General features: G+C 49.6%; 1 protein-coding gene, 1 long non-coding RNA gene and 1 pseudogene across 2 annotated transcripts; 1 reads left to right on the top strand and 2 right to left on the bottom strand.

The window, feature by feature from the left end:
- Positions 1-385: 385 nt before the first annotated feature.
- LOC117011285 (2-acylglycerol O-acyltransferase 2-B-like) lies at positions 386-4,868 on the bottom strand (the record flags this gene model as incomplete). The annotated part of the gene is made up of 3 exons (XM_033086652.1): positions 386-492; positions 2,133-2,296; positions 4,653-4,868. Coding segments are annotated over 3 exons (423 nt in total), but the record flags the coding sequence as incomplete, so codon positions are not given.
- Positions 4,869-9,343: 4,475 nt separating this feature from the next.
- On the bottom strand, positions 9,344-10,998 carry LOC117011286 (annotated as a pseudogene).
- A 1,066-nt stretch (positions 10,999-12,064) lies between these two features.
- Positions 12,065-13,177, top strand: LOC122149485. The gene is made up of 2 exons (XR_006163161.1): positions 12,065-12,651; positions 13,098-13,177. It is a non-coding gene; the product is annotated as an uncharacterized LOC122149485 (long non-coding RNA).
- Positions 13,178-27,866: the final 14,689 nt, after the last annotated feature.

The following is a 27,866-nucleotide window of genomic DNA, read 5'->3' as shown; positions in this document are numbered from 1 at the left end:
GCCACCGGCTGCGCCTCCAGGGACTCGGGGGGTCCCCCCAGGGCAATCACGGCAACCTCGCCCCCCCTGGGCTGGGACAGCAAATGCTCCAGGCTGGAGGGTTCTGAGGACACCAAACCTGCGCAGAAAATGGAATTGAAAGGGTTAAAAATAGCTGTGATCATGGGGAAAAAAATTCATAATTTATGGGGAAAAATATCTGAAATTATAGGAAAATAAGTGGGAATTTATGGAGAAAAAATCAGAATTTATGGGGAAAAAAAATCAGATTTTTTTGGAAAATAAATGGGAATTTATGGGGAAATAAATGGGAATTTATAGGGAAAAATATCTGGAATTATGGGGAAAAAATTCAGAATTTATGGGCAAAAATATCTGGAATTATGGGGAAAAATATCTGGAATTATGGGGGAAAAAAAATTTAAAGAGGGAATTTATGGGGGAAAAATTTAGAATAATGTTCGAGGCTGGAGGGTTCTGAGGACACCAAACCTGGGAAGAAAATGTAATTGAAAGGGTTAAAAATTGATGGGATGATGGGGAAAAATTCAGAATTTATGGGGAAAAAATTCAGGATTTATAGGGAAAAAATCAGAATTTATGAGGGAAAAACATCTGAATTTTTTGGGGAAAAATATTTTTTAAAAAAGGGAATTTATGAGGAAAAATTCAGAATTTATGGGGAAAAATGTCAGAATTTATGGGGAACAAATGGGAATTTATGGGAGACAAATTCAGAATTTATGGGGGACAAATTCAGAATTTATTGGGGAAAAATAATTTTAAAAGGGAATTTATGGGGGGAATATCAGAATTATTGGGAAATAAAAGGGAAATCTATGGGGGAAATGAAAGGGAATTTTTAGGAAAAATTCAGAATTTATGGGGGAATAGAAGGAATTTATGGGGGGAAAATATCTGAAATTATGGAGGAAAATCAAGGAAATTTATGGGGAAAATATCAGGATTTATGGGGGAAAAATCAAATAAAAATAGAATTTATGGTGGAAAAAATCAGAGTTTCTGAGGAAATAATATCTGGAATTACGGGGGAAAAATCAGAATTCATGGGGGAAAAAATCTGATTTATTGAGAAATAAAAGGGGAATTTAATGGGGGAAATAAAGGGAATTTAATTGGGGAAAAAAGAAAAAAGTTAGAATTTATGGGGGAAAATTCAGAATTTAAGGGGGGAAAAAATCAGAATTTATGGGGAAAAAATCAGAATTTTGGGGGGATTTTTTTGTGATTTTTGGGGGAATAATGAGGGATTTTTTTAAATTTTTTTATTTTTAGGGATTTTTTAAAGGAATTTTTGGGAACTTTGTGAGATTTTTGGGGGATTTTAAAAGGAATTTTTTTTATTTTTTCCGGGATTTTTTTGGGGGGATTTTTTTGGGATTTATGTTCTTAATTTTCTCGCACATTTTGGGGGATTTTTTTGGGTTTTTTTTTTTCTTTCCCCTTTTTTCTTTTTCTTTTTCTTCTTTTCCTTTTTCATTTTTTTTCTTTTCTTTCCTTTTCTCTTTCCTTGCTTTATTTTTTTTTCTTTTTTACTTTTTTCCTTTTCTTTTCTTTTTCCTTTATTTTCTTTTTTCTTCTTTTCTTTTTTCTTTTTCCTTATCTCTTTTTCTCTTTACTTTTTTTCCCTTTTCTTTCCTTTTCTCTTTCCTTTCTTTTTTTTCTCTTTTTTTCCCCTCTTTTTTTTTTTCTTTTTTTTTTCTTTTATTCTTTCTCTCCCCCTAATAAACATTTATTTATTTTTCCCCTCTCACCTCCTGCCATGGCTCACTCCCGGCAGAGCGGGAGGCAGAGCCAGCAGGGCAGGGGCAGGAGGGGAATTTTGGGGCTTTTGGGGGATTTTTGGGGGATTTTTTTGAATTTTGGGGGAGATTTTTAAAGGGATTTTTGGGGGGATTTTTAAAGGGATTTTTAGGGATTTTTCTGCGATTTTTGGAGATTTTTTTTTTATTTTTGGCGGGATTGTTTGGTATTTTTAAAGGAATTTTGGGGGATTTTTTGCGATTTTTTGGGGGGATTTTCGGGGGGATTTTTTTTTTAATTTTTAAAGGAATTTTCAGGGATTTTCTTGGGAGAATTTTTTGGGATTTATTTTTTAAATAAATCGGAACCAGCAGGGCAGGGTGAGCAGGTGCGGCCGCAGCCCCGGGAACAGAGCCCCGAACCCGGTGGCCTCGGTGCAGAAATTCCCGAACGCCCCCGCGGCCAGGACCCCGTGCGGGTGGAAGCCGAAAATGGAATTTCTGTGGGGGTCCAGCGGCGTCGTGCGGATCAGCTGCGAACAGAACATTCGAGAAGCTTTTAGGAATTTTTTTTCGATTTTTTTTCCCTTTTTTTTTTCTATTTTTTCTCTTTTTTTTTTTATTTTTACCTGATTTTTTTCCCGACTTTTTTTCCATTGTTTTTGGTTTTTTCCCCAATTTTTTTGGATTTTATCCCTCATTTTTTCCTAAATTTTTCGGATTTTTTCCTTTTTTTCTATTTTTTCTCATTTTTTTCGATTTTTTCGATTTTTTCGATTTTTTCCCCAATTTTTTCAAAATTTTCCCCCATTTTTCCTATTTTTTTCCAATTTTTTCCTTTTTTTCTACTTTTTTCTCTTTTTTCTCTTTTTTATTTTTTCGATTTTTTCTCTTTTTTAAAATTTTTCACATTTTCCTATTTTCTTCCCATTTTATAATCTTTTTCAATTTTTTTTAGATTTAAAAAAAAATATTTTAGATTTTTTTCCCCAACTTTTTCAGATTTTTTAGCAATTTTTAAAATTTTTTCCCCAATTTTTTTTCCTTTTTTAGATTTTTATTTACAATTTTTTCCCAATTTTTTCCGACATTTTTTCGAATTTTTTTTCTAATTTTTTCTATTTTTTCCCCAATTTTTTTGTATTTTATCCCCCATTTTTTCCTATTTTTTTCCGATTTTTTCCTTTTTTCTATTTTTCTCATTTTTTTCTCATTTTTTTCTATATTTTCGATTTTTTCCTCAATTTTTGTAAATTTTCCCCCATTTTTTCCTATTTTTTTCCGATTTTCCCCTTTTTTTTCTATTTTTTCTCTTTTTTTTCGATTTTTTTCGATTTTTTTACGATTTTTTTTCAGGTTTTTTTCCCCGTTTTTTTTTTTCCCCCCATTTTTTTCTATTTTTTTCTCATTTTTTCCTGATTTTTAAATTTTTTTTCCCCGTTTTTAAAAATTTTTCCCATTATTTTTTATTTTTCCCCATTTTTTCTATTTTTTCCATTTTTTAATATTTTTTCGATTTTTTTCGATTTTTTTTTCCAATTTTTTCGATTTTTTCCCAATTTTTTCTTTTTTTTCCCCCCAATTGTTTTCGATTATTTTCCCCAAATTTTTCTATTTTTCCCAATTTTTTCCTTTTTTTCCCCCATTTTTTTTCGATTTTCTCAAAATTTTTTTTTTCTATTTTTTCCCATTTTTAAAATCTTTTTTCGATTTTTTTCCCCAACACCCCCAAAACTGCACTCAGGGACCCCAAAAATTCCCCAACCCCCCCCAGGACCCCCAAAATCCCCCCAGGACCCCCCAAACCCTTCCCAAACCTCACTCAGAGACCCCCAAACTCAACCAGGATCCCCCAAACCCCCCAAAATCCCTCCAGGACTCCCCCAACCCCCCCCCAAATCTCCATTCTACAACCCCAAAGCCCCTCCAAATCCGCCCAGGACCCCCCAAAACTGCTCTCAAGAACCTCAAAACCTCCCAAAACTCCATCAGTGACCCCCCCACACCCCTCAGGACCCCCCAAAACCCTCCCAAAGAACCACCAGAGACCCCCAAAACCCCTCCCCAACCCCCCAAAAACCCCCTAAACCTCCCCAGCTCCCCCCAAAAACTCCTCCCAACATTCCACCCAAAGACCCTCAAACGCTCAAACCCCACTCAGAGACCCCCAAACTCACCAGGACCCCCCAAAACCCACCTAGAACTCCACTAAGAGACCCCAAAACCCCCCCAAAAAACCCCCAAACCCCCCAAATCCCACAGGACCCCCCAAAAAGTCCCCAAACCCCACTTAGAGACCCCCAGACTCCACCAGGACCCCCCAAAACACCTCCAGAACTCCACTTAGAGACCCCAAAGCCCCCCCAAATCCCCCCAGGACACCCCAAAGACTCCCCAAAACCCCACTCAGAGACCCCCAACACCCCCCAAAACCCCTCCCAACCCCCCCAAACCCTCCCAAACTCCTCCCAAAATCCCTCAAGGACCCCCCAAAACCCCCCCAAATCTCCACTCAAGGAACTCAAATCCCTCCAAAACCCCATCAGAGACCCCCAAACCCCTCAAGACCCCCCAAAACCCTCCCAAAGAACCACCAGAGACCCCCAAATCCCCTCCCCAACCCCCCAAAAACCCCCCAAACCCCGCAGCATCCCCGAAAATTCCACTCAAGGACCCCGAAACCCCCCCAAAAATCCCCCAGGACCCCCCAAAACCCTCCCGAAACCCTCCCGAAACCCCCTAAAACCCCCCAAGACTCCCCAAACTCCCCAAAACCCCTCAAAACCCCCAAAATCCCCCCAAACCCCTCAAAACCCCACAGAACCCCCCCAAAACCCCAGCCAAGAACCCCAAACCCCCTCAGACACCCCCAACCCCCCCCAGGCTCACCGAGACGGGGAAATAATCCCGGAAGTGACGCCAGACGGGCCAGGCCCGCACCCAGGCGCAAGGGCGCCCCCCGCGGCGGGGAGTGTCCCGGTCCGCCAGCAGCCAGAGCCCGTAAAGGAGCGCGGGCAACCAGAGCGGGCCCCGCAGCGCCAGCGCCAACAGAGCCGGCACAGCTGCGCTGGGGGACACGGCACACGGGGAGCTTGGGGGCTGGTTTTAGAATTCTGGGGGATTTTTTGGCGGATTTTTGGGGATTTTTTGGGGATTTTTTGGGGATTTTTTTTTGATTTTTTGGTGGTTTTTAGATTTTGTGGTTGGGTTTTTTGTGGATTTTTGTGGGATTTTTAAGGAATTTTTTAGGGGATTGTTGAGGGATTTTTGAGGGATTTTGGGGGAGGGTTTTTTAGATTTTTGGGGGGATTTGTTGGGAATTTTTTTTCAAATTTTTTCGAATATTTTGGGAATTTGGAGGGATTTTTTGGAATTTTTGGGGGGATATTTTGAGATTTTGGGGGGGATTTTTTGGGGGATTTTTGGGGGGATTTTTTTGATTTTTCGGGATTTTTGGGGGGAGGGTTTGAGATTTTTTGGGATTTTTTTAGACTTTTTTTTGGGAATTTTTGCGATTTTTGGAGGGATTTTTCTTAGCGGGGGGTTGCAATTTTTTTTTATTTTGTTGAATTTTTTTTCGATTTTTAAAAAGATTTTTCAGCACTTTGGGGATTTTTGGGGGGGGGATTTTTTGTAATTTTTTTATTTTTAAAGGAATTTTTTGGTATTTTTGGGGATTTTTTTGGGATTTTTTTGAAATCTTTAATGATTTTTTTTGCAGTTTTGGGATTTTTTAGGTATTTTTTAGGAATTTCTTTTGAGAAAAAATTTTTGTGATTTTTAAAGGAATTTTTGGGGATTTTTTTGAGAAATTTTTGGGATTTTGGGGGGATTTTTTTGAGGAATTTTTGGGGATTTTTTAGGGTTGTTTTTAGAAATTTTTGGGATATTTTTTGAGATTTTTGGGTTGGGTTTTTTTAGATTTTTTGTGATTTTTTGAGATTTTGGGGGCGAGATTAGTGATTTTTTGGGGATATTTTTGGGATGGGAAACCTCAACCCTGCCCTAAAAAGGATTTTGGGATAAAAAGGGGGGGAGGCACAATGGGGGGGTGGGGGGGATTTGGGGCAGCCCGGGGGGATTTTGGGGACCCCTCCCGCCGAATTCCCTCCCCCAGAACCTCCCAAATCCTCAAAACATCCCCCAAAAATCCCCGGAATGCCCCCAAATATCCCCTAAACCCCCCCTAAACAAAATCCCCCAAATCCCCAAAAATTCTCTCAAACCTCCCCAAAATCCCCTCAAATTCAGACCCCAAATCCCCCACAAGTTTTCCATCCACCCAAAAATCCCCAAATCCCCCCAAAATTCCCCTAAAACCCCCCCAAAATCCCCCCAAAATTTCCCTAAAAACCAAAAAATCCCACAAATTTCCCCTAAGACCCCCCCAAACCTAGACCACAAAGCCCCCCCAAATCTTCAAACCCCCCCAAACCCCAAAATCCCCTCCAAAAAAACCAAATTCCCCCATCCCCCCAAAATTCCCCAACCCCCCCCCCACAATTCCCCAAAACACTCCAAAATCCCTCCAAATTCAGACCCCAGAATCCAAAAATCCCCAAATCCCCCCAAAATTCCCCAAAATCCTCCCCAAATTCCCCTAAAACCCCCAAAAATTCCCCCCCCCAAAAAATCCCTTGAAACCCCCAGAATCCCCCCAAACTTCCCCTAAATCCCCCCAAAATTCACCTAACCCCCCCAAAAAAATCCCCAAAATTCCCCTAAACCCCCCAAACCCCCCCCCAAATTTGAATTTTCGGACGGAGGGGAGCTCTCAGCGCTGCCTTAAAAAACTTTGGGGGGCACAAAGGGGGGTGAGAGGTTTTGGGGGAGCCCGGGGGGGGTCGGGGGAGCCCGGGGGGGTTTTGGGGGACCCCTCCCCACATTTTTGGGGGGCTCAGCGAGCAGCAGGAAGGAGCAGACCCACTGCAGCACTGCCAGGGTCTGCAGGCGGCGCCGCAGGGGAACGAGCAGGGGGCGAAGCGAGGCAGCGGCATTTTGGGGAGGGGGCTTGGGGGGGTTTGGGGGGGTCTTTGAGGGGGTTTGGGGGGTTTAGAGGGGATTTAGGGGGGATTGGGGGGATTTGGGGGGGGGTTAGGGGGTATTTGGGGGATCCTGAGAGGGTTTGGGGGGGATTTGGGGAGAATTTGGGGAGTTTAGGAAGGGTGTGGAGGTTACTGGGAGCACTGGGAGAGGTTTGGGAGGGTTACTGGGAGCAGTGGGAGGTTACTGGGAGCACTGGGTGGTTACTGGGAGCACTGGGAGAGGTTTGGGAGGGTTACTGGGAGCACTGGGTGGTTACTGGGAGCACTGGGAGAGGTTTGGGGGGTTACTGGGAGGTTACTGGGAGCGAAGGGTGAGACTTACTGGCAGAGCAAGGGGGATACTGGGAGCCACTGGTTTGAACTGGGGCGGCCCCTCCCCCTCCCAGGGGGATTTTGGGGATTGTGCAAAAGGCGGGGAGGGGAGGGGGTGAAAGGGGAGGGCGGGACTGGGGATACTGGGAGGGAACTGGGAGAGACTGGGATGGACTGGAGGGACTGGGAGGGAACTGGAATGGACTGGGAAGGGACTGGGAGGGACTGGGAGGGACTGGGATGGACTGGGAGGGAACTGGGGAGGATACAGGGACACACTAGGATGAACTGGTCTGAACTGGGAGGTCACTGGGATGAACTGGGATGGACTGGGAGGGACAGGTTTGAACTGGGAGCTCACTGGTTTGAACTGGTTTGAACTGGGAGGGGACTGGGATGGACTGGGAGCTCACTGGATTGAACTGGGATGGATTGAGATGAACTGGGAGGTCACTGGGAGCTCACTGGTTTGAACTGGTTTGAACTGGGACATGCCCCACACACACACAGAGCACTGGGGCAGTCACATTTATTTGGGGTTTGGGGCCATACTGGGATGAACTGGTTTGAACTGGGAGGGGACTGGGATGGACTGGGAGGGATTGGTTTGAACTGGTATGGACTGGTTTGAACTGTGAGGGGACTGGAATGGCACTGGGATGGAACTGGTTTGAACTGGGAGAGACTGGTTTGAACTGGGAGGGTCTCAGGGATGTCCCCAGGAAGGTCCTGTCCCCATTTCGGGGTCTGGGGACATCCTGGGGGGTCACTGAGATGAATTGGGAGGGAACTGATTTGAACTGGGATGGACTGAGACATCCAGGGCAGGCTCGGGGATGTCCGCAAGAGGGTCAAGTGACACTCGGGGATGTCCCCAGGGGGTCCTGTCCCCATTTCAGGGATCTCCAATGTCCTGGGGATGTCCCCAAGGGGCTCTGGTGACATCTCGGGGGTCTTCAGAGTCTGGGGATGTCCCCAAGGCACTCGGGTGACAGTCAGGGATGTCCCCAGGGTGCTCTGGTGACACTAAGGTGACACTCAGGGATGTCCCCAAGGGGGTCTGGTGACATCTCGGGGTCTTCAAACACTCAGGGATGTCCCCAAGAGGTCCTGTCCCCATTTTGGGGGTCCCCAAGGTCCTGCAATGTCCCCAAGGTGCTCAGGTGACACTCAGGGATGTCCCCAAGGGGTCTGGTGACACTCAGGGATGTCCCCAAGGGGGTCTGGTGACATTTTAGGGGTCCTGGGACATCCCCAAGGCGCTGCAGTGACATCTCCAATGTCCTGGGGATGTCCCCAAAGGGTCCTGTCCCCGTTTCAGCGTCTTCAAGGTCCTGGGGATGTCCCCAAGGGGTCTGGTGGCATCTTGGGGTCTTCAAACACTCAGGGATGTCCCCAAGGCGCTCAGGTGACACTCGGGGATGTCCCCAAGGGGTCTGGTGGCATTTCAGGGGTCCTTGGATGTCCCCAAAGGGGTGTGGTGACACTCAGGCATGTCCCCAAGGCGTTGTGGTGACATCTCCAATGTCCTGGGGATGTCCCCAAGGGGTCTGGTGACATTTCAGGGGTCCTGGAATGTCCCCAAGGGGTTCTGTCCCCATTTCAGGGTCTTCAGGGTCCTGGGATGTCCCCAAGGGGGTCTGGTGACACTCGGGGGTCTTCAGAGTCCTGGGGATGTCCCCAAGGGGTCCTGTCCCCATTTTGGGGTCTCCAAGGTCCTGGGGATGTCCCCAAGGGGCTCAGGTGACACTCGGGGATGTCCCCAAGGGGGTCTGGTGACATCTTGGGGGTCCTGGGATGTCCCCAAGGGGCTCTGGTGACATCTTGGGGTCTTCAAACACTCAGGGATGTCCCCAAGGGGTCCTGTCCCCATTTCGGGGTCTTCAAGGTCCTGGGGATGTCCCCAAGGCGCTCAGGTGACACTCAAGTGACACAGATGACACTCAGGGATGTCCCCATGGAGCTCAGGTGACACTCAGGTGACACAGGTGACCCTCAGGTGACACTCGTGTCCCTCACGCTCTCTCCGCAGGGCTCTGCTCCCCTGGGGACACTCCGAGGTGTCACCTGCGCCTGGGGCCACCTCCTTGGTGTCCCCACATCCCCAGAGTGTCCCCGTGTCCCAGAGATGTCCCCATGTCCCTCAAGGCCACCTACAACGGTGTCCCCATGTCCCCAGAGGTGTCCCGTGTCCCCAGTGCCACCTCCAATGGCGTCCCCATGTCCCCAGAAGTGTCCCCATGTCCCTGTGTCCCATTTCAGAGGTGTCCCCATGTCCCCAATGCCACCTCCAGAGGTGTCCTATGTCCCTCAGGGCCACCTCCAGTGGTATCCCCGTGTCCCCAGAGCTGTCCCCATGTCCCTTGAAGCCACCTCCAGAGCTGTCCCCGTGTCCCCAGAGCTGCCCCTGTGCCCCAGAGATGTCCCCATGTCCCCTCAAGACCACTTCCAGTAGTGTTCCTGTGTCCCCACATCCCCAGAGCTGTCCCCGTGTCTCTAGAAGTGTCCCCATGTCCCCAGAACCTCTTCCAACAATGTTCCCATGACCCCAGAGGTGTCCCCGTGTCCCCAGAGCTGTCCCTGTGTCCTCAGAACTGTCCACGTGTCTCTTGAAGCCACCTCCAGAGGTGTCCCCGTGTCCTATTTCAGGATTGCCCTGTGTCCCTGGAGGAGTCCCCATGTACCCAGAGATGTCCCTGTGTCCCTTGAAGTGTCCCCATGTCCCCTGAAGCCACCTCCAGTGGTGTCCCCATGTCCCCAGAGATGTCCCCATGCCCCTCAGGGCCATCTCCAGAGTTGTCCCCGTGTCCCCATGTCCCAGAGGTGTCCCCAGAGCTGTCCCCGTGTACCCAGCGCTGTCCCCGTGTCCCATTTCAGAGCTGTCCCCATGTCCCCAGAGCTGTCCCCATGTCCCATTTCAGAGCTGTCCGCATGCCCCTCAGGGCCACCTCCAGTGGTGTCCCCATGTCCCCTGAGCTGTCCCCGTGTCCCCAGCGCTGTCCCCATGTCCCATTTCAGAGCTGTCGCCGTGCCCCCAGCGCCACCTCCTCCTCTCTGACCTCCTCTCTCACCTCCTCCATCCTCCTTCTCCCGCCCAGATCCTTCTTCCTCCTCCTCCTCTTCCTCCTCCTCCTCCTCCTGGCCCCGCCGCCCGCTGTCGCTCGCCACCTGGCAGGGCTCCCCGTGCCCGGGCACGATCACATCAACCATGGCCAGAACTCGCCGCCGGCTCCTGCGCTGCTCGCCCGGCTCCTCGCTCAGCGCTCGCCACTCCCGCTCCTCCCCTCGCCTCTCGAACACATCCCCGGCCACCACCACCCTCCCCTCGCTGGTCCCCATGGCCACCAGGCTGACGTGGGCTCGCGTGTGCCCGGGCGTGGGAGCCACCTCCAGGTGACCGGGATGCAGCACGAAGGGCACGCCCTGCGCTAGCCCGTTGGGCAAGTAAATCCCCTCGCCACGGCTGAGGTCAAAGCCGACCAACATCGTGGCTTGCGGGAATAAATTCAGGTTGCCCACGTGGTCCGAGTTGCCGTGGGTGGCCACCATGTGCGTGATCGCGTCGGGGGTCACTCCATGGGTTTGGAGTAGCCCAGGGAGACGGTCTCATAGCCAAGGGCCGCCCGTGTCCACCAGCACGGTCAGGGGACCACCGGAGATGAGGGTGATGGAGCTGTTGGTGCGGGCGGGGCCGGCGGGGGTGGGGGTGTGGTAACCAACTTGGAGGATTTGGATGGAGTAGAGGGGGCTGGGGATGGTGAGGGAATCCAGGGGGGTAGTGAGGAAACGGCGGGGCATGGAGAGGGTTAAATGGGGCTTAAAATGGGATTTAAAGGGGATTTTAAAGGGATTTTTGGGGGTTAAAGGGGATTTAAATGGGATTTGTGGGGTTTAAATGGGATTTAGGGTGTTTAAATGATTTTAAATGGGATTTTAAAGGGGTTTGTGAGGGTTAAAGGGGATTTGGGGGGTTTAAAGGGGATTTTGGAGGGGTTAAAGGAGATTTAAACGGAATTTGGGGGGTTTAAAGGGGATTTAAATGGGATTTGGGAGGTTAACGAGGATTTAAATGGGATTTGGGAAGGTTTAAACGGGATTTAAAAGGGATTTGAGGAGATTTAAATGGGATTTAGGGGTTTTAAAGGGTATTTGGGGGTTTAATGGAATTTAGGAGGGTTTGGGGGGGTTTAAAACGGGTTCAGAGGGGATTTGGGGAGGGTAGGGGCATTTGAGAGGGGTTTGGGGGGAGCCAGGAGGGGTCTCAGGGTGATTTTGAGGGGGTTTGGGGGTCTTTGAGAAATTTTTGGGGTTTTTTTGGGAGGTCTCAGGATTTAAGGGGTCTCAGGGGGATTTGAGAGGGTCTGGGAGGTTTTAGGGGAGGAATTTGGGGGAGTTCCAGGGGATTTTGGGAGGGGGTGGTTGTTGGAGGGTCCCAATATCCGTGGGGGGGAGGGGGAGATCGACTTGGAAAAGACCCCCAAGGGTCGCCTTTACCCCCCCCATTTCCACAATGGTTTCCCCCAAGGATCCCCCATTTACCCACCATGGTTTCCCCCATTCCCTCCACAATGGTTTTCCCTAAGGATCCTCCCATTTTCCCTCAGTGGTTTCCCCCACGCCCCCCCCAAGAATCCCCCCATTTTCCCTCAGTGATCTCCCCCATTGCTTCCACATTTTTCCACAATGGTTTCCCCCATTTCCCACAATGGTTTCTCCCAAGGATTCCCCCATTTTCCGTCAGTGGTCTCCCCCATTTCTCCCCCATTTCCCACAATGGTTTCCCCCAAGGTTCCCCCCACTTTCCCTCAGTGATCTCCCCCATTCCCCCGCCAATGGCCACCCCCATTCCCCTCCATTCTCCCCAACGATTCCCCCACTCCCTCCAATTTTCCCTCACCAGTGTCCCCTCACTGTCCCCCTCAATCCCCCCCGCCCCCCCAATGGTCTCCCCCACTCTGTAACCACGTGTCTCCAGCCTGAACATGCGCAGTGCCTGCCAGGCCCCGCCTCACCTTCCCGCCTCTTCGCAGGTCCTGGCAGCTTTATAGCAACCCCCACCCACCGCCACCTCCCGCACCTTCCACAAACCCATTTTCACCTTCACGCCGCACCGACATATCACGATAATCATTACCGCTGCCATCTCCAGCTGATTTGACAGCGATTCATTTTTACACAAAACCGGCATTTTTACACAAAAGCGGGGCCGTCCAGGACCCGCGGCGGCGCGAGGCAGGGCCCAAGATGGTGGCGGCGCTGAGGGGCCACACCAAGATGGCGGCAGCGGCAGCAGCCTAAGGAACGACCGGAGCTCCCTGCGACTCCTCCGCCCCTTTTTGGGGGCTCCCCCCCGGCTTTGGGGGTATCAGGGCAGAGCGCGGAGATGGCGGAGGAGAAGAAGCTGAAGCTGAGCCACACACTGCTGCCCGCCAAATCCATGAAGGTGATGGCGAAGGTGGCGGGGGGTCCCTGAGGAGACGTGCCAGCTGCTGGCGGAGGAGGCGAGCTACCACCTCAAGGAGGTGGCACAGGTGAGAGGGATCTCAAAATTTGGGAGGGTACAGGAGGTGGGAAATGATGAGGGGACCTCAAAATTTGGGGGGTACAGGAGGTGGAAAAGGGGAAATTGTGAGGGGACCCCAAATTTAGAGGTTGGAGGTTGTGAGGGGACTGCAAAATTTGGGGGGAACAGGAGGTGGGGAGGGGGGGAATTGTGAGGGGTCCCCAAATTTAGCGGTTGGAAGTTTTGAGGGGACCCCAAAATTTAGGGGGTACAGGAGGTGGGAAATGATGAGGTGACCCCAAAATTTGGAGGGTACAGGAGGTGAAAATTCTGAGGGGACCCCAAAATTTGGGGGGGGTACAGGTGAAATAGAGAAATTGAGAATTAAGAATGAAATATTAAGAAAGATTTTGATTGAAAAGGGGACTGACAAAACTATAGTGTCAGCTATAATTTATGGTGCTTGCAAAACAGGAAGAGCAGCCAAGCTGCAGGATGAAGTTGGCAGATTAAAATAGAAGAACAAAGACCCACAGGATGAGGGGGTCTCTGGGATGGGGTAAACTGATACCAAAGTCCGGAAAATGACCAAAGGACTAAAAAGAGAGCATGCACAAGAATGCAAGGTGAAAAGTTCAAACTGAGAGGAAGACTCCTTACTTCATCTGAAGACTCCCAAAGACCACCAGAGCGACCCAAAAAGGAATAATGCGCAGTCGCAAAGAAGCGTGAAACTACAGTAATTTCACGAATACAAGCCGCACCAAATTGACTAAGATTTTGCTCCTAAACCGGAAATGCGGCTAATAATCAGGAGCGGCTAATACAACCTCAGAAGTGCCTGCCAGAGTGCTGAGCCGAGCAGCTGCAAAGTCGGCATTTTGCGATTGTTACAAATCGCTACTCTGTTGCACCGCGGGTGGAGCCTGGCTCCCTGTAGGCAGCACGGGGGGCGGGGAGAGAGGCGGGAGAGCTCTCTTTCCTCCTCTGCCACAGCCCAGGGGAGAGACGGGGGGGGGGACCCGGGCCGCCCCTACCGCAGCCCGGGGAGGGGGGGGGAAGCCCGCGCCGCCATTGCTGCGGCCCGGGGAGGGGGGGGGAAGCCCGCGCAGCCATTGCTGCAGCCCGGGGAGTGGGGGGGAAGCCCGCGCCGCCATTGCTGCGGCCCAGGGAGGATGGGGGAAGCACGCGCCGCCATTGCTGCGGCCCGGGGAGGGGGGGGAAGTGCGCGCCGCCATTGCTGCGGCCCAGGGAGTGGGGGGGAAGCGCGCGCCGCCATTGCTGCGGCTCGGGGAGCCGACAGGAGCCCCGCGCTGCCATTGCTGCGGCTCGGGGAGCCGACGGGAGCCCCGCGCAGCCATTGCCGCGGCTCGGGGAGCCGACGGGGTGCTTTGTCCCCGCCCGCCACCGCCGCGGCAGGAGCGGGGAAACTCCGTCCCTGCCCGCCGCCGGCGCCACGGGCGCGGGAAAGCTCCGTCCCCGCCCGCCGCCGCTGCCGTAGGAGCGGGGGAAGCTCCGTCCCTGCCTGCCACCGCAGGGCAGCGCCGACCCGGGGTGACCGAGCCCAGTGGCAGCGGCGGCCGACCCCGAGCTGCAGCACCGTGCTGGGCCACCTGGCCCCGTCAGTGGCCCCTAGCGGGCCAAGCCTGCACAGCCTTAGCTCAGCCAGTAAACCCCGCCCTCCCGCGGTTCTGTTACTAATTGCACGCGGGTCCTCGCTGCGAACGACAGAGCGGCTTATATTCGGGTGCGGCTTATCTATGGACAAAAACCAAAATGTTTGCCAACACCCAGTGATGCGGCTTATATTCAGTGCGGCTTGTATTCGTGAATTTACTGTAATTTCCATATGAAGCGGGATAGGCAATGAATATGTATTAGGCGAATTGTATATTCCTAGTTTGTAGAGAATAAAAGGTGAGGTGCAGGTCGCCAAAGGTGTGCATGTTTGTGGAGGAGCGATCCCCCATGCACCCAGCGCTGAATAAATGCATACCTACTCTTATAATTTATCTCTGTGAGTTATAGAGTGCTTTTTCCACGCATCACCATTAACCCCATCAATCCCTCACTAACCCCACAAATCCCCCATAACTCACGGGCTATGGGGTGGGCATGGGGACCATTCCAGGATTGGGGCCATTCCAGGGTTTGGGGCCATTCCCAGGCTGGGATCATGCCCAGGTGCGGATGTCGGGTGGTTCCCCCAGGTGTGGTGCGGGGGATGATGGGAGTTGTAGGCACAGGTATAATACGGTTTAGTGGGGCCATGGAGCATCACGGGAGTTCTGGGCGCAGCTGTGATATCTCTCGGTGGATCGCGGGGCATGATGGGAGATGAAGGCATGGCTGGACTAGCACTCTACCGGAACTGCAGAGAATGGTGGGAGCTGTAGTCCCGGAAGTGGTTTTTATGGAGCATTTTGGTGTCCGGGAGGGCACATGGGGGACACTTTTGCCTCTGAACGGCGACTTCAGGTCCTCAGGCGGGAACGTATATGGTTCAGAAGCTCCTGGGGGGAGCTTGGGGAGCTCCAACTGGGCGCTTTAGGGTGCGGGGCATGGCAGGAGTTTTAGGCACGGGGCTGTGTTATGAGGTGCTCTGAGCTCGTGGGGGATAGCAGGAGATGAATTTCCAGAAGTGGCTGTAATGGGAATCAGTGAGCTTGAGAGCATTCAGGGGATTCAAGGACGTTATTGGGGGGGGTCCCAAATGGGTGGTGAGGGGTCACTTAGAGATCCTGGAGGGTCTGGGGGACACTTGTGGCACATATGGGGGGCTACCGGTGTTTGTGGAGCGCAGGGCATGACAGGCGTTGTAGTCCCTGCTCCAATGGGACTCTATGAGGCCGCAGGGCATGACATGATTTAGAGACAGAAAGGAAAGATGGGGCCGACTCCAGGCACCACCCCCGAAGCCCTGATCCCCGGCGCTGAATCTCCTTTGTCGTACCTTGGGCTGGCACACCCCTGAGGAGTGTGTATATTTACAATGGGGAAAATTAGGACTTTTGGATTGCGTAAAAAGAAAAGAAAAGGGAAAATCTCTCTTTTCCTGAGTGCAACCAGCTGTCCAAGCAAAGCAGGTCCCAGGTGGGTGAGGACAGACAGGATGGGGCTGGGAAATGTGGAGCAAGGCTGTCCACATTGGGTCAGACCTCAAGGCACAGCTTCTCTGAGCAGGCCAGACCTGCTGAGGAGAGACCCTGCATCAATATCAATCACTGAATGCCAGGGGAATGGAGAAAAATGCATTGGCAATATCAATAGTGGCGTACCACTTTGCTGCCTTGGATTCCAGCTCGTACTGCAGTTCCAGCATGTCCGGCACAGCAGCACTAAGTGGTGGAGTCACTTCATTCAACGCTCGATAATCTACTGTTAATCTCCATTCCCCTTCAGATTTACGCACAGGCCAGATGGGGCTGTTGAAAGGTGAGTGGGTTTTGCTGACCACCCCTTGGCTCTCCAGCTCTCGGATCATCTTATGGATGGGAACTACAGCATCTCGAGTTGTTCTATATTGTCGGCGATGCACTGTGGAAGTGGCAATTGGTACCTTTTGCTCTTCTCCCTTCAGAAGTCCTACTGTAGTTGGGTTCTCAGACAGTCCAGGTAAGGTGTTCAATTGCTGGATGCCCTCTGTCATCACAGCTGCTATCCCAAATGCCCACCTGAATCCTTTTGGGTCTTTAAAATACCCCCTTCGGAGGTAATCTATGCCTAAAATGCATGGGGCCTCTGGGCCAGTCACAATAGGGTGTTTTTTCCATTCCTTCCCAGTCAGACTCACTTCAGCTTCCACCAAAGTAAAGTCCTGGGATCCACCTGTCACGCCAGCAATAGAGACGGATTCTGCCCCCACATATCTTGATGGGACTAATGTACATTGTGCACCAGTATCAACTAAAGCTTTATACTTTTGTGGTTCCGATGTGCCAGGCCAACGAATCCACACAGTCCAGAAAACACGATTTTCCCTCACCTCACCCTGGCTAGAGGCAGGGCCCCTCTAAGCCTGTTTATCCTTCTTCCCTTGGGCACATGTTTTGGAGGTTCCTTCAAGGGGATCGGACATGTCGTCATCATCATTATACTTGGCAATTCGGCTACGGGCAACTGGAGCTGCTCTCCTTTTGGTGGAATTTCCTCTTTGAGTCTTGCCTTCCTTCAATTCATGGACTCGTTGTGCCAGAGCAGCAGTAGATTTTCCATCCCATCTCCTCATGTTTTCTCCACAATCACGCAGGAAGAACCACAGCTCAGCCCGTGGGGTGTACCTTCTCTCCCCATCGGGGGAACGTCTGCGTTGGATACCAGGGCCTCTAATTGGTGCAGCCGAGATTTGGAGAAGGTCCTCCTTAATCTCATCCCTGAGTCTCTTATGATTCTCCTCTATCTTGTCTTCTAATTTCTGCAGACGTGTTTCCACAGCTGCGATTCTGGCATGTGTTGGACCATGTACAGCATCTGCATATGCTCGGAGCTTCTTTGCCATATCGAGCACGGTCTCATCCCTCTCATCCCTCTTCATTATTGCCAAAGCAGAAGCGTATTCATGTGGCCCAAGTCGCACAAGTTTTCGCCACATCACAGATGTACATGGTACCAAGTCTGGATTCCTAGTTGTTATGTCATCTGAGAAGATAATCTCTGCCACTGCCATTTCTCTCAGGCGTTGGATCCCTTGTTCTATAGTCTTCCACTGCGTCTGCTGCATATAGAGATCGTCTGCACACAGGTATCTTTGTGCTACACTGTCCAGGACCCGTGCCCAGAGGCTGTGAGGGTTAGTCCCCCTCATCATTCCTTGATCGATGACAGGATCATGTGACAGGGATCCCAAATGCCTCGCTTCAGTGCCGTCCAGAATTGTAGCCTCGCCTGCAGCATCCCAAAGACGGACCAACCAACTAATTATAGACTCATCAGGTCGTCGAGTGTAATCCTTTCTTAGACCACGGAGGTCCTTTAGGGAAAAGGATTCAATATTGGCCTCTGATCTTGTACCAGTTGCTTTGACTCCTGGTTTTATGTCAGGGGGCGCTGAGGGTCCTTCTCCTGCATCCTCATCATCATCATCATCCACTGGTCGATTGGTCTTGTCTGTGGATTTCCCACTTCTCGTGCTAGTAGCAACAGCCATTGGTTGAGGCTTACTGTCTGGTTTAGCTGCTGGCCTTGAGCCTGGGATGCTGGCTGCAGCCTGAGTGACTGGGATAGTGGCTGATTTATCTCCCTGTCCCCTTTCCTCTGCCTGCTGCCCTACAGTATCTAGCAGAGTGCGATGAGCATATGCCAGGGACCAGCTCACTGCAATGATCTTTTCCTCCTTGGAGTTATCATGGCATTTCTCTTTAAGGTATTTTGCCACCTCATCTGGGTTCTGAATTTGTTCAGGGGGAAAGTCCCAGACTATAGGATCTGAAAATTCCTTCAAGATTTGACCTATATGTTCCCATTTCCCACACCACTCAGGATTCCTCACACTTTGCTCTAATCCTAAATCAGGAGTCCCATCAGCCCCTCTAGAAATCTCAGCTCTTATCCTATAGAAGCTGCATACTGTATAAAGCAAGGTTACTACATTAAACAGCAGAAAGATGGTCTCTTTAGCAGTCAAGGGAAACTGAACATACTCTAATAGGAATGTAAAAAATTCAGGGGAGACGAAGGAAAACAAAGGCTGAAAAGCCTCATCCCCTGCTTCTCCTCTAACAAACTGGGCACATAACCATAACCATGAACCATACATTCCTGGAACAGACTCCAGCATCTTTATAAACCTCCTACAAGCCATTACAACTAAGCCCAGCCCAATGGATATTCTGGTCATTGCCCCCCTGCTGCAGAAACTGCGTACTAGGGAAAACACCGGAGCTATTTCTGGGTGAGAAAATAAACCCAAGGACCATAGAGGTATTAAGACCTCAAAAAACCCTAAAGAGCAAAAATACATGCAAGCCTCCACCCCCAGAGACATTATAAATTCAAACAACATTATTAGAACGAAGTTTTTTCCACTTTCTCTTGCCCACAAGGTTGGGCGCCAAAAATTTGTCCTGGTTTAGGGCAAATTTAAAAAAAACAAACAAACCAACCCCCCAAGACTCCTCCCCCACCACTGGGTTCGGGAAAGAACTTCCTCAGAGGAATAAAAGTGGAAAAAACCTGTTTATTAATTAAACAAAACACTCCCAACACGAGAGAGGTAAATTAACAACCCCTGATGACAAACAAAAACTTTTTCACCGGTGTAGGAGGGTGACAAGCTCAGGAAAGTCTCTCCTGTAGGTAGCGTTAGTTTCCGGGCAGGATGACTGCTGCAGGTCTCAGCTTTGCAGGGTTCCCGGTGTCCCTCGGTGATCCAAGTCCGGTCCAAACAGGTTTAAAGAGTGTACAGAAAAGAAAAAAAAGAAAAGAACAAAGAACAGTCCACAGAAAGAGATGGGACTGCCTAACTAATAAGCAAAAACAAACTAAAGCTAGCAGAAGCAAGCAAAGCAAGCGGAAGCGGCTGGCATGCGGCGGCAGCAAAGCAGCAAAGCGACAAGCAGCAGAGCCGAACCAGCAGAGCTAGCCTCCCAAGCACAGACATGGGGGAGGGGAGCCAACTGATAAGTAGACTAAACAAACTTTTACTTAAACAGGACACACGATTGGGGATACAGGCCACCATAACGTCACCCCATTTTGACACCGTAGGGCCTAAGGAAACCAAGGGACAATTGTGACACCATGGGTCCTAACAAAACCAGGTGGCCATTGTGACACCATTGAATTGCATGGAACCAAGCGTCCATTGTGACACCATTGGGTTGCATGGCACAAATGAGCCATTGTGATGCTGTGAGGCCTAACGGAATAAAGTGCGCATTGTGACATCAATGGGGCTCATGGAACAAAGGTTCATTGTGACACCATGAGGTCTATCTAAAAGGAGAGGCCATTGTGACAACATGGAGCCTCACAGAACCATGGTCCATTTTGACACCACAGGACCTCACTGAACCAAGGAGCCATTGTCACATCATGGTGTCCACCAGAACTAAGGGGCCATTGTGACATCACGGGGCCTTATGGAATGAAGGGGCCATTATGACCCCATAGAGCTTTAGAGAACCAAAGGGCCATTGTGACACCACTGGGCCTAACATAACCAAGGGTCCACTGTGACACCATGTGGCCAATCTGATACAAGGGGTCATTGTGGAAACATTGAACCTAACAAAACCAAGGAGCCATTGTGACACCGCGGGACCTCACGGTACCCAGGGGATATTTTGAACACCATGGGAGCTCATAGAATCAAGGGGTCATTATAAACACCTTGAGTTCTAACAGAATCAAGAAGAAATTGTGATATCATGAGGCCCAAGGAAACCAATAGGCTTCTGTGATACACTGCGGTCTAACAGAAGCAAGGGGCCATTGTGACACCATGATGCCTCATAGAAAAAAGCGGCCTTTGTGCCACAATAGGGCCTAAGATAAACATGGGGTTATTTAGACACCATGGAGCTTTACGAAACCAAGGGTCGTTGTGTCAGCATGGGGCCTAACAGAATCAGGAGGCCACTGTGACACCATGGGGTCTCACAGAACAAAAGGGCCATTGTGACACCATGGGGCCTAAAGAAATCAAGGGGCTGCTTTGACATTATGGCACCTCATGGAACCAAAATGCCATTGTGACAGCAGTGGACCTCAAAGAACCAAGGGGCAATTGCGACACCATGGAGCTTAAGAGAAACAAGGTGCCATTGTGGCACCATAGGTCCTAACAGAAAATAAGTGGCTGTTCTGGCACCATGGGTGCTCATGCAACAGAGGGAATATTGTGACACCATGGGGCCTAATGGAACCAAGGGAACATTTTGACACAATTAGGCCTAACAGAAACAGTGGCCATTGTGATATCATGGGGCCTAACAGAACCAAGAGGAAATTGTGAAACCACAGGGCTCAAAGGAACCAAGGGTCCTGTGTGACACCATGGGGCCTATCAGATCCAAGGGGCATTTTTGACACCATTGTGCTGCATGAAACCAAGGGTTCATTGTGAATCCACGGGGCCTAACAGAACCAAGGGTCTGTTAAGTCACCATGGGGCACAAGGGAACCATGGTTCCATTCTGACCCATTGGGACTTCATGGAACCAAGGGTCCTTTGTGGCCCTATTGGTACTTAGAGAACCGAGTGGCCATGGTGACACCAAGGAGCCTCATAGAACCAAGGGCGTATTGCGACCCTATGGGCCATAACAGAATCAAGGGGCCATTGTGACACCATGGGGCTGCAGAGGACCAAGGGGTTATTTAGACACCATGGAACCTAAGGAAAGCAAGGGCCATTGTGACAACATGGGGCCTATCAGAACCAAGGGGCCATTGTGACACATTTGGGCCTAACAGAACCAAGTAGCCATTTTGAAAAGATAGAGCCTCATGGAACCAAGGGTCCATTGTGACTCCATGGGACCTCAGAGAACCAAGGGGTCATTGTGACACCACGCAGTTTAAGAGAACAAAGGCCCCACTGTCACACAACACATTGATGACCTAACAGCAAAAAGGGGTCATTGTGGCACCACGCAGTCTCATGTTACAAAGGGAATACTGTGATACCATGGGGCCTAACCCAACCAAGTGACCATTGTAACACCATGAGACCTAACAGAACAAAGGGAACATTGTGACCATGGGGGCTCATAGAAATAAGGGGCCAACGTAACACCATTGGACCTCATTGAATCAAGGGGTCATTGTGACACCCTGGGTCCCAAGAGAAAAAAATGCTTCTTGTGACAACATGGGGCCTCATGGAACGAAGAGGACATTGTGATACCATGGGGCCTAAAGCAACCAAGGGACCATTGTTACACCATGAGGCCTCATAGAATCAGTTGGCCATTAAGGCATCATGGGGTCTAACAGAACAAAGGGGCCATTGTGACACCATGGGGTTTAAAGGAACCAAGGACCCATTGTGACATCATGGGACCTCATAGAAGTTAGGTGGCATTTTAAACACCAGTGGGCCTCATAGAACCAGCGGGCCATTGTGACACCGCAGGGTGACATTGTGACATCATGGGGCTCAATGGAACCAAGACACCATTGTGTCACCATGGGGCCTAACAGAACCAAGGGTCCATTGTGACACCATGGGCCCTAAAAGGACCAGGTGGCCATAGTGACATCATGTGGCCTAAATGAAATAAGGGACCATTGTGACACCACAGGACCTCATAAAACCAAGTGGCCATTGTGTCATAATATGGCCCCACAGAAATAAGGGACCGTTTTGTCACCATGGGGCGTCATGTAACCAAGTGGTTATTCTGATACCATAGGGCCTAATGGATCCAAGAGACGATTGTGATACCATGAGGCCTAAGCAAACCAGGTGGACATTGTGACATGATGGGGCCTAACAGACGTAAGGGGTCATTGTGACACCAAGGGACCTTATGGCAACAAGGGGCCATTGTGACACCGTGGGGCCTAAAAGAATCAACGGGCCATTATGAAATTATGGGGCCTCATGGTACAAAGGTGTAAGGGTCAGTCCGAAGTTTCCTCGTCTGCCTCATGACCATTATCCAAGACTGAGACCCCCAGGACCCCACCACTCACTCTGGACAGGAGTTACCAGGCCTGGCTGAGGTGGATGCTTTCCAAGTGACTGTGTACAGGTGTACTTGCCAGAGCTTACTGCTTCCATGTTACTCGGTTTTCAAGCAGAGTACTGGCTGTAGTGTTTTGTCCTGCACCTGTTTTTGGAGCAACAATCTTCATACACAATAGTCCATAAATCTCCCCACCTTTTGGCCAGAGGCCACTCGCCTTGGAAAAGGACTATAAAATGATTACTTTCTTGAAAAGACTTTTTGAGATTTCTTTCTCCCCACAGATGGAAGACGCGCCTATCAGCAGGACGACTCAAGGATGATGTCCCATCTGTTGGTAGCTATTCCCCCATCCTTTCTCTCTCTCTCTCTCTCCCCGCTTTTTACTTAGTTTCCTTTATCTCTGTCCCTCTCCCCTCTATCACAAAACGAGTTATTGGCACTCAATAAACTGCACTGCTGCTTGTTGCTGAATAAAACTTTAGTCTCCTCCCATTTGTCTTTTGCACCCTGGGGTACAACAAACCATCACGACCCCCACTCTGGTTGGGCAGACTGTGACAGAAGGATTGTGACACCATGGGCACTCATAGCACCATGGGACCATTGTGACACCATGAAGCCTAACAAGATGAAGGGGCAATTATAACATCATGGGGCCTACCGGAACCAAGGTGGCATTGTGACACCATTAAGCCTCATGGAACCAAGGGGTCATTGTGACTCCTCATGGCAACAAGGGGCCATTGTGACACCACGTGGCCTAACAGAACCAAGGGGCCGTTTTGACACCATGGAGCCTAGGAGAATAAATGTGCCTTTGTGACACCATGGGGCCTCATGGCAGTAGATGGTCATTGTGCCACCATGGGGCCTGGTGTTCAAAAAGGGGCCATTGTGACACCATAGAGCCTAACAGAACCAAGGGTCTGTTCTGAAACCATGGGTCCTCATGGAATCAACAGAGCATTGTGACACCATGGGTCCTCACACAACCAAGAGTCCATTGTGACACCATTGGGCATCATAGAACCAAAAGGTCATTGTACCACCATGGGGACTAACAGAACCAAGGAGACATTGTGAAACCATGGAGCCAAACAAAACCAAAGGGCCATTGTGACACCATGAGGACTAACAGAATAAAGGGGTTGTTGTGGCACAATTGGGCCTCAGGGAACCAAGGGACCATTGTGACACCATTGTGCCACATGGAATCAATGGTTCATTCTGACACCATTGGGCTTGTCAGAAGGAATGCACCATTGTCACACCATGGGTCCTCAGAGAACAAAAGGGGCCATTGTGACATCTTGGGCCCTAATGGAACCAAAAGGCCATTTTGATACCATGGGACTTCAAAGAACAAAGGAGTGAATGTGACTCCATGGGGCATAAGAGAACCAAGGTGCCATTGCGACACCGTGGGTCCTAACCGAAAAAGTGGTCGTAGTGGTACCATGGGGTCTCATGGAACGGATAGGACATTGTGACACCATGGGACCTAACAGAACCAAGACGCCATTGTGTCATCATGCGGCCTAAAGAACTGTTACACCATGTGGCCTATCTGAACCAAGGAGCCATTGTGAGATGACCGGGCCTCATAGAGCCAATGGGTCAGTATGACATCATGGAGCCTCCAGGCACCATGGGGCCATTGCCACACCATGAGGCCTAACAGAACTAAGAGGCGATTGTGACTCCATTGTGCTGAATGGCATCAAGGGGCCATTGTGACACCATGGGGCTTGTCAGAAGCAATGCACCATTATCACACCATGGGTCCTCAGAGAACAAAGAGACCATTATGAAATCTAGGACCCTAATGGAACCAAGTGACCATTTTGAAACCTTGGGGCCTCATGGAACCAAAAGGCAATTTTGACACCATGGGACTTCAAAGAACAAAGGAGCAACTGTGACACCATGGGGCGTAAGAGAACCAAGGTGCCATTATGACACCATGGGCCCTAACCAAAAAAGTGGTCGTAGTGGTACCATGGGGCCTCATGGAACGGATAGGACATTGTGACACCATGGAGCCTAACAGAACCAAGACGCCATTGTGTCATCATGCGGCCTAATAAAACCAATGGACCACTGTGACGTCATGTGGCCTATCTGAACCAAGGGGCTATTTTGGCACCATTTTGTCAAATGGAACCAAGGGTCCAGTGTTACACCATGTAGCGTGAGAGTACCAAAGGGACATTGTGACACCATGGGGCTGCATAAAGCCAAGGTGCCATTGTGACACCATGGGATTTCATGGAACCAAGGGGCCATGGTTACACAATGGGGCCTCACAGAAGCCAGGGACCATTGTTACACCATTGAACCCAAGAGAACCAAGGGCCATTATGACCCTATGGTGCCTAACAGAACAAAGGGACCATTGTGACAGCATGGGGCCTAAAGGAATCCAAGGCTATTGTGACATCATGGGATCAGGTAGAACCAAGGTGCCATTTGGAACACCATTGGGCCTCACAGAAACAGGGCGCCATTGTGACACCGCGGGGCCCAACAGAACAAAGGAGACATTGTGTCATCATGGGGCGCAATGGAACCAAGGGGCCACCCTGTGGGTCTCGCTGGAACAAGGATTCATTGTGACACTGTTGGGTGTCACAGAATCAAGGGGATATTGTAACACAATGGGGCCTAACTGAACCAAGGGTACATTGTGACATCAAGGAGCCTCAGAGAACAAAGGGGCCATTGTGAGACCATAGAGCCTAACAGAACCAATGGGCCATTCTGAAACCCTGGGACCTCAAAGAACTAAGGAGCAATTGTGATACCATGGGGCCTAAAAGAATCAAGGTGCCATTGTGACACCATAGGTCCTTACAGCAAAAGTGGTTGTTGTGGCACCATGGGGCCTTGTGGAACGTAGTGGAAATTCTGATACCATGTGGCCTAATGGAAGCAAAGCATCATTATTACACCATTAAGACTTAAAGAAGCAGTTCACTGTTTTGACATAATGGGGCCTAACAAAATGAAGGGGCCATTGTGACACCATGTGGTCTATCTGAACCAAGGGGCCATATTGACACCGTGGAGCTTAAGAGAAGAAATGTGCCTTTGTGACACCATGAGGTGTCATGGAACCTAGGGGACCTTGTGTCACCATTGCTTTTCATTGAACTAAGGGTCCATTGTGACACCATGGGACCTAGGGGACATTGTGTCACCATTGCTTTTCATGGAACTAAGGGTCCATTGTGACACCATGGGACCTATAAGACACAAGGCGCCATTGTGAAATTGTGGGGCCTCAGGCTACCAAGGGGCCATTGTGATACCAAGAAGACTAACAGCACCAAGGGGCCATTGTGATACCACGGGGCCTCATCGAACCTAGGGGGTACTGTGAACACCATGGGACCTCATACAAAAAAGGGGACATTTCGACACCATGGTGGTTGAACACTGCCAAGGGGACAATGTGACACACTGGGGCGCAATGGAATCAAGGAGGCATTCTGAACACCCTGAGGCCAAACAGAACCAAGGGGTCATGGTGACACCACGGGACCTAACAGAACCAATGGGTCATGGTAACACCATGGGGCCTCAGAGAACCAATAGTCCTATGGGACAGCCTGGGGCCTAACCGAACCAAGAGGCCATTTTGACACTTTGTCCCAAATGGAACCAAGAGGCCATTGTGACACCAGGTGGCCAAAGAGAACCATGGGGACATTGCAAAACCATAGGGTCTCATAGAAACAAGGGGCCATTTTGACATCGTGGAGCCGCATGAAACCAAAAAGCAGTTATGACACCATGGGACCTAAATGAACCAAAGAACCCTGGCGCCTAACAGAACCAAGGTGCTATTGTGACACCACAGGGCCTAAGGGCACCAAGGACCCATTCTGAACACCATGGGAGCTCATAGAACCAAGGGGCCATTTTGAACACAAAATGTCCTAATAGAACCAAGCTGGCATTGTGACACCCTAACAGAACCAAGGGGAAAATGTGAAACCATGGAGCCTAAGAGAACAAAGGTGCCATTTTGGCACCATGTGTTCTAACAGAAAAAAGTGGTCAGTGTGGCATCATGGGACCTCTTGGAACTAAGATGATACTGTGATAATATGGGACCAAAGGGAACCAGGGGACCACTGTGACACTATGGTGTTGGAGTCAGTGAGTCAAGAGCCTGCCTGAATCCTTCAGGCAGAAACCAGCGTGTAGGAATTGAATCAAAAGCCTTGAATGGATTGAAACATGTTAAGCCACCCGCACATAGAATGGGAGTTTAAGTAGAAGAATATGTTTGAGTATAAGTTTAGATGTAAGTTTGAGTTTTAGGATAAGTAAGTCAGTAAGTAAGTTTCAGTGAGAGCTGCAGTTGCAGTTTTTAGTAAGTAAAAGGTTCAAGATGTCAAAGTAGAACAAGTTCTAGTGAAGGTTAATAAACACACTGAAGTTTTCAGAAGAGGCTCCAGAAGCCCTTTCTTAGACACTACTTAGACAAAAAAGAACTTCAGTGAGAATATTGCTTAAATTTTTCAGATAGATCAAGATAGATCGTATACGTAGTTTATACGTATCCTAGTGTGTTAAGAAATTAGGATTTTCATAGGTTGAGAGAAGGTGGTTTGAATTTGTATGCTAGTTTGTTAAAAAAACCCTATACAATATTAGGTATTGGGGAGAGTTGGTGCTTTTGCTTTTGCTCTTTACCATTGCTTTTGCTTTTGCCACTGCTTTACCATGTCTGCCAGTGTCTCCAACACCTGAGAAGAAGACAGGAGATCCCACAGCATCACCAGCCTCTCTGGGACCCCTGGGGGTGGCTCCTGCTTTTGTTCGGGACTTTATGCAAAAACTTAGCATGGACTTTAATGTCTATGACTGTGCCTTTGAAGACTGATGTGCTTTTACAATAAATAACCTTTTTAACAACTACTAGCTGCTTTAATCATTTAGAGATAACCTGGCACGAAGGGCGCGTCAAGAGCGTTGGAGGTTCTTAACCTCACATCTGGTGCCCCATGTGGTACCGTGCTTTTAACTCAGTTTGCTAAAGACTTTAAAATACTGCTGGGCCTCCTCAAAGGAACTTAAGTGAGAGTGGATAGAAGAAATCTGGAAGAAAAAGCCCCAATCAATTGCTGAAAGAAGCAAGGCACCAATGAAAGGTGGACATCTGGGGAAAAATTCCAGGATTTCTCATCACCTATCTCATTTGAGGTGAGCAGCCTTTGAGGTAATCTAGAAGTATGGGAAATACTATGACAAAAGAGCAGAAATATATCTTTGACTACTTAAAATTGCTTTTGGGAAAGCATGGCTTTAATGTCTCAGAGAAAAAGTTAAAAGAGCTTTTGATGTATGCACACAGTATTTTTCCTAATATAGATCTTAACGCTGCTTTAAGTGCTTCTGGGATCAGATGGGATACAGCCTTGTGGATGATATTTATAAGGGAGACGGAACTCCTCCGTTTTTAGTGCCTGCGTGGAAATTAGTTGTAGACTCTCTGAAAACAGAAAAACTTGATTCAGAAGTTTTCCTGCTTTCTTCTGTGCTGTGTCAGAAATTGCCATAGAACACCGTGATCAGAGTTTCTCGCAGTCACAGACTG

Source organism: Catharus ustulatus, unplaced genomic scaffold, assembly GCF_009819885.2.
Source record: "Catharus ustulatus isolate bCatUst1 unplaced genomic scaffold, bCatUst1.pri.v2 scaffold_103_arrow_ctg1, whole genome shotgun sequence".
In the NCBI taxonomy this organism is placed as follows: Eukaryota; Metazoa; Chordata; class Aves; order Passeriformes; family Turdidae; genus Catharus; species Catharus ustulatus.
Note: the sequence above shows the minus strand (reverse complement) of the source record. Positions and strands in the feature narration are given on the sequence as shown.